General features: G+C 36.4%; 1 protein-coding gene across 2 annotated transcripts; it reads right to left on the reverse strand.

Annotated features, from left to right (window-relative positions):
* Positions 1-652: 652 nt before the first annotated feature.
* On the reverse strand, positions 653-5,904 carry ublcp1 (ubiquitin-like domain containing CTD phosphatase 1). Of its 2 annotated transcripts, none has more exons than XM_055051446.1 (11): positions 5,795-5,904; positions 5,249-5,507; positions 5,087-5,178; positions 4,470-4,555; positions 4,264-4,379; positions 4,048-4,146; positions 2,855-2,892; positions 2,391-2,489; positions 2,123-2,239; positions 1,905-2,032; positions 653-1,800 (listed from the first exon to the last, which is right to left on the reverse strand). In XM_055051446.1, exons 2-11 carry the CDS (start codon positions 5,400-5,402, stop codon positions 1,773-1,775), a joined length of 957 nt encoding a protein of 318 aa, XP_054907421.1. In that variant the 5' UTR covers positions 5,403-5,507; positions 5,795-5,904; the 3' UTR covers positions 653-1,772. The 2 variants fall into 2 exon arrangements, with proteins under 2 accessions (XP_054907421.1, XP_054907422.1); XM_055051447.1 differs by having other exon boundaries at positions 5,777-5,904.
* Between the last annotated feature and the right edge of the window lie 840 nt (positions 5,905-6,744).

The following is a 6,744-nucleotide window of genomic DNA, read 5'->3' on the forward strand; positions in this document are numbered from 1 at the left end:
ACTTTCTTCACTGCACAGAAAATAATCTACAAATGGAAAACATTCAAAGCAACAAGTTTAGTGAACAAGTTCACTAAACTTGTTCTGTACAGACAATATGCAAGTCCAACCAAAAAGTCACTGCACAAATCAAATCGGAGGTGTGCAAGAAATTAACTCTTTAAGGAAAACATAAAGACCAGATTAATATTTGCAAAGTGAACAAAGTCAAAGACCAGAATTTCTGGAAAAACATTCCTCAAACAAATATGACATAGGCTGAATTATTTGAACAGGTTTGGCAGAAAACAAATACAACAGGCTGGAAACACCACAGAAAACATTAAGTAAAGGCTACAATTAGGCATAGATCGCACCATATTTATGTGTTACAATATCCCAGTCAAAGGCCAGATTGAGAATCTACTGCATGACTCTACATATGCAAAACTGAAACATTATGCAAACTGTAGAACATGGAGGTGTGATGGTGTAATGACCATATGCTGCAGCAGGACCTGGTCAGCTCACCATCATTGAACTGACCACGGATTCTACTGCAACTCAGACAGTGCTGGAGACGATGTGTAAAAAAGAAAAACTAATTTTAAAGAGTTAGAGGAGCAATGAACAGCAAAGACAATTTTGGTACAAAAAAGTTTTTATGGTTAAATTTACAGAAAGTTCATAAGAAAACAAAAAGTCAGACAATGACATCATCACATGAAATAATAAACTACATCTTTGTCTATAACTTAAAATGAAATTTGGTAACAACTGAAATAGTCTAAATTAGACTTACACTGTTTGGTAAAAACTTTTGATACCAGAAAAAACAAAAGCAACTGATCCTTTTTTGAATGAGTGTTTTAAAGTGCTCCTGTACAAATTGCACACAAAAAGACACCCAAAACAAAAACAGAACAAACACATTTTTGGGCAAATACACATCAACACCCATCCAGCCTTCACCAGCGCTGCACACTTAACTCATATTATAGCAAAACATGCATTGAAGTCCATTGTAATGGTCAGTGATGTAACCAGTGTCAAAATGTTATGAATATTATTTTTTATCTCACAGTAGTTTTAATGGTTATTGCATATTGTTGTAAAGCAGTGATCAAATCTGCTTTTGGTTTGGACCACTGCTCTAAAAAAAAAAAGAAACAGGTACAAACAAACCAACCAAGGTTCTTCATTACAACCAAGAGATTTTTTAGATATGCAACAAACACTAATAGCCGCTAAACCAACTGACTCCCTGCACGCTGAAAACACTTCAATACCTGTTATGAGATGTGATATTTGAGCTTCCTGAAAACAGAGAACATCACCCTTAATTTCCTCCGACATTCATGTGACAAAACAGATGTAAACAATTGTAGAAATCTGTAGGCCACTGTGAACTTGACTGAGTGTTATAGCCATCTATCATCAGCTGATAGTCAGTCTGGAGTTTGTCACAGCAATAAAAGCAAAGAAAATATTCAGACCAAGAAGACCATGCAAATATATAAAGGAGGAAGGAAGCTAGCTCTGGGAGTAACAGTGTTGGTGTCTGCAACATTATGGGTTAATTGATGGTCTAAATCCAACAAGGTTATTAGGAGAGACGGATTTGGGTGTGTGTGTGTGTGTGTGTGTGTGTGTGTGTGTGTGTGTGTGTGTGTGTGTGCGTGCGTGCGTGGGTGGGTGTGCGTGTGTGCGTGCGTGTGTGTGTGTGTTGGGTATAACTAAAAGATGGGGTTGTTGTTTCTAGCCCAAGTGTTTGTGGATAGTTGACTCTTTCCTCAGTGCTGCTGCTTCTTGGATAAGTACCTACAAAAACACACAAATAAGATTACTTTCACTTCACAACCTATAAATGTTAGGAATATACAGTATCTTAAAAAAAACTATCCATGAACCTTCTGTCAGCCTACCTCTCCCAATGTTTATGATTAAGTCCACTGAAGTCTTCAAGTTTGGCGATTTCTTTCAGGTACTGAGCCAGTTTAGAGAGCTCTCTGTCCTTCTCCCTGTTGAGATGGGCCTTCATGAAGGGTCGGATCTAATAAACAGCAGCACAAAGTAAAGTGCAAGTCACAGCAGCATATGTGGATCACAGAGTCTATGCAGAAGAGGAAAAATCACAGCTGACCTTTAGTCCATTCTGTGGATTCATGAGAAAATTTCGTCCGATGTCATCAAACATGATGGTGTTCTTTCTGTTGTAAAACTCCCCATACTTTCCCCAGATCACACCTAAAGGCTTCACCTGCAAATGCACATGTCATGGAAAACAAAAGGTAAGAGCAGTTATTATTGCAATCACCCTAAACAAGAGGACACTTACAGTGCATCTAAATCAAATGAACTAACCCGAGTGAAGATAGGAATGAAACAAGAAACGTTTCAGGTGTACGAACCTCCACCACCCCTCTCTTCGGGGTGTGTACTGTGATCATGGCTCCGCTGTCCAACATGAATGTGATCTTGTAACTTGGGTTATCCGTCACTCCCAACTCCTGCATGTATGGAAACACACAGCTACAGTATGTACAGCCTAAACTCACTGTGAAAGATTGTTTAATACTGCCACCTTCTGGCAAGATCTTGGTACTATGAAATTGGAAACAATTGTGGGTTGCATTGGATCTACTCAATGTGATGAGAAGGGGGAGTACATTGGATTTGTGAGACAATGTTTATGTATGTAAAACAATTATTTTGCAATGTCTTTACTAATTATTTTGTACAATTTATTGGTTAGAGTAAAATCCCAACCAATAAATAAATCCCTTGTATCCAGGCATAGCAGAATGTTTAAGAAAAACTGGCTTAGGCAAAATTACAAACTTTGAAAAAAAAAAAAAACAAGGGGAATACTTGCTTTCATCTTGGCCTCAATCCACTTCATACTTGTAGCAGCTAAATATAGAAAGCACAAGTATACATTATTAAACCCAGGAATCTTGAAAGATGGAGATAAACACACAGATTTTTCTACATTTGACAAATATTACCCAACTTTTCAATTCATTAGAAGGCTACACAAAAACAAATTCAAATAAAAATTGAAAATATATATTTTTTTATCAAATCAATTCCTAAATTTCAAACCAAAAAGATGCAGAACAAATTTCTGTTAATTATAATGACCACAGCTTAATACTAATGAAAACTGTAATAATGCGGCTTCCTCAATACCTCAGCAGAGCCCAAAGCTGATAACCTCCATGTCACGCAGCATGGATGCAAAATTTATGCAAAAGTAACCTTGTTCAAGTATTGAGTGCATATACTGTACAGTATATGGAGATACTGCTTAGTAGGACATTACATAAACTAGGATACATTTAAAGACTATTTTTCTTTATCAGGTGTAATGTTCAAGTTCTCAAAAAAACTGAACTTGTACTTGTGAGTTTTATTAGCTGTAAGACATATTACTCAATTTACTCAAAATAAACCCTAACTATATCACTATGTGTACTGTACAATGATGCACCAGAAGCAGCTGAATTAGAAAGATTTGCCAGCCAAAACTTTAACTTTTATGTTCTCACACACTTTTCAGTTCATCAGGTACACAAAAACGACTAATATATGGCCTATTTTCAGGAGCAAATGATCACTGCATTAACACAGAAACCTGCGCTATGTCATATACAGTCATATTGGGGTTACCTTTTGACATTTAAGTAAGTATTAAACATATGTTTTCTTGAGCCCATATTTATACAGCAATTCTTTACTGGTCCGATGTAATGTTCTAATTTTATCTACTATATTTTTATTAGCTGTAAGACGAAACTCATTCTAATTAACAAAAATAAAGGCCTGAAAACATCAGTTTTTGTAAGCTACGGGAAGTGTTTCATGAAATTAACTTTTCCGTAATATTCTAATTTATAAAATGGGCCTGTAGATGATGAAAACCTATTTTATTTTGGTTCATCTTCAAATTTTGCCAAGGACTTTTTTTTAGTCATATTTATCAAAAAACTGTTCACAGGCATCTAAGGAATGTTAAAACCATTGTTTCCATCAATATAACTAAACCAGAGACGAGACGGTACTTACACCAAATGACAATGTCGTAATCCTCATAGGCAGATGTGAGAAACTCATGAAGGAATGGTCTCATCAGCTCCTGACCCGTTTCGGCACAAGACTTGTGATCTAAAAACAAATAACATCAATTTCCAGGTTCAAATGATGAGGTGATGTGTTGCCAAGGAAACCAAAACTTTGAGGATTATATCTTAGTCAGGTTCTGATATCTTGGCTCTAACTCACCAAACAGAGTGTAGTCCACATCCAACACCAGGAGCCTCTTGCCTTCTCTGGGAGGATTCAGCTCCTCGACTTTATAGTCTTTGACTCTGCGAGCTATTTTAGCAAGATTCTCCTCTCTGAAGATCCGAAAAATAAAACAAATGTCTCCTTTCAAAATATTATCTTATTTTATTAACCATCTGCAGTCAGGCTGTTAAGTTTCTTACCTGTTCTCTACCTCTATGACTTCCTCCTCAATGTCAAAATCATTTACAACGTCGTCATTGTCTGGGGGAGGAGCTAAAACATCTTCCTTTAAAATGACAAATGAAAACAAATATACATGTGTAACAGTCACCATTCAGGCAGAAAAAAATCTTAAATATATCCAGTTATAAATTTACATACACTCATCATAAAATGCTGTCAATAATTTTCCACATTTAATCATCTATTAAAATATACAAATTCCTTCTTACAGCTAAAAATATTCATTCCCTCAGTGGTATGATTATACAACAAAAAACTTCTAAGACACTTCTGCTATTTTTAAAAAAGAAAAATTGAGCTGAGAGTGGATTTTCTCTACTCTAAGCATACATATGCGATCTAAAATATAAACATACACATGTGATATTATTTGATAAATGTCCACACACATTTTGTAGCATTTGCCATATGGCTGAAGTGGAAGTAGTTTCAGAAGTTTTTGCAATCAGTTTTATCCAGAATTTGTGTGTGCTTGGGATTATTGTCCTCTCTGGGTATCAACTGTCCAACTGTAAAGTTGAGGAAATTAAAGGTTTTCTGCCTTCTTTACCTCTGCTCTCACCCTTCCACTTACCAGGCTTTCTTCTCTGGTACCCATCATCATAATTTTGGTATTAGGCTTTAGTTTCAAAGAACCCAGCTTAACCTCATCCTCTGCAGGTTTACCTGGAAATAGGTATAAGAATTAGAAGTCATATTAATTATGATGCTAAGGGATTTATCTGTGCACTCTTACCTTTTATCTTTAGTCCCAGTAGTTTCTGTCTCTCTGGTAACACCCCAGTCAGACTCTTGATAGACTGTTTCAGGTCCATCACAGTATCCTCCTCAGAAAGAGAACTGATGGAGTACTCCTGCCCTCCCCACTTTATGATCACTGACACAGACATGGCTTATACGGGCTCTTCACGAACATGCACGACACTGGAGCGCACCCACAGACCTTTGTGCACACACCTGCTGCAGTTTCAACCAAGACTAACAAACATCCACACCTTGAAAACAGAGGGATAAAGGCAAAGTAACAGGAGAGGTGTTCAGTTCGAAACAAAACACGCAAATCAGTGAAACAGCAAGAGAAACACAAAGTAAATCTTCAATTTATTCGGGTATTTAAGACAAACAATCTTATTCCTTCCGAAGAGAGAGGACACTTTGATTATTTTTAGCATGCGGTGGCTAATAGTGACTAGCAGCAATGTAAACACGGAGGGAATTAGAGCATGCTAGCATTAAATAATAAAAAGAGCCTGGTAGCTCTTACAGTTCAGAGCAAGCTAACCTGGAATACTTGACTGTAACTCCAGGGATTTGACAGAAACGTAAATGAATGAAGTTCTTGCGTCCGCTTCATTCATCGATAGATAAATGCCGTGCTCTTCCTAGCGTTCCTCTGCCTTTCCGGTAGTGACGTAGGAAAAAGACTGTTCCCATAGTGACCGCTTGTCAACAGATTCACAACGATTTGAAACAGGTTTCAAACAAATAATATCCTTTTTGAACTACGTTTTTGTTTCTGTATTTGTTCCTTCCAAACCTTTCAGATGTGATTACGTTTTGAACTTATTTTGATTGTATTTTCATACAACTTCTGTAAAAATAATTTTAGCAATGCCCTTTTTTTTTAGCAATGCCTTTTTTCACCATTTCTCTGTTGGAATCCCATTAAGTCTGGTTATCACAGAATTATTGAAGGGACAGGTTCATTATACCAGCAGTAAAAAATGTGGTAATTTGATGGCTTACTGGTGGAACCAAGGACTCTACTTTCTAGCTCAAAATCATGAACAAGAATGTTCATCAGTCAGTTGATTAAAACCAATAATATATTTTTGTGTGTGTGAATTGGTGCTTTAACGTGTTTGTCACTTTGCTGCTGTTACACCTGAATGTCCCCATTGAGGGACAATATGTTATTTCTACTGTATTTCATTCTGAAAAAGCAAAACGCAATAAATGTGAAAGAAAGCTGATATTGCATCCTGAAAATAAATATGTATAAATGAATAAAATGTCTCACTTTTTTGGATGAAATTAACAAAAAAAAACTAAAATATTACATTACACGTCTAAAACGGTTCAGTTAATCCGATTTTATTTTAATCAGAAAATCAAAAGCTTTCTTGAGAGAAATTAAGTGCAAAAAACATCTTGTAAGTAAACTGATATGATACTGAGAGGTTTAATGGGACAGGCTGTGCTGCGCATGCTCAGTGCATCCCCACGTACTGT

This window comes from Poeciliopsis prolifica, unplaced genomic scaffold, assembly GCF_027474105.1.
Source record: "Poeciliopsis prolifica strain line A6 unplaced genomic scaffold, Auburn_PproV2 SCAFFOLD033, whole genome shotgun sequence".
Taxonomy (NCBI): Eukaryota; Metazoa; Chordata; class Actinopteri; order Cyprinodontiformes; family Poeciliidae; genus Poeciliopsis; species Poeciliopsis prolifica.

Excerpts from the sequence above, each read along its gene's own strand:
- ublcp1 (XM_055051446.1), bottom strand. The coding sequence starts at position 5,402 with ATGTCTGTGTCAGTGATCATAAAGTGGGGAGGGCAGGAGTACTCCATC. Across the intron at positions 5,179-5,248 it reads ACTGGGACTAAAGATAAAAG|GTAAACCTGCAGAGGATGAG; the intron begins GTAAGAGTGCAC and ends ACCTATTTCCAG. Across the intron at positions 2,033-2,122 it reads ATCCACAGAATGGACTAAAG|ATCCGACCCTTCATGAAGGC; the intron begins GTCAGCTGTGAT and ends GCTGTTTATTAG.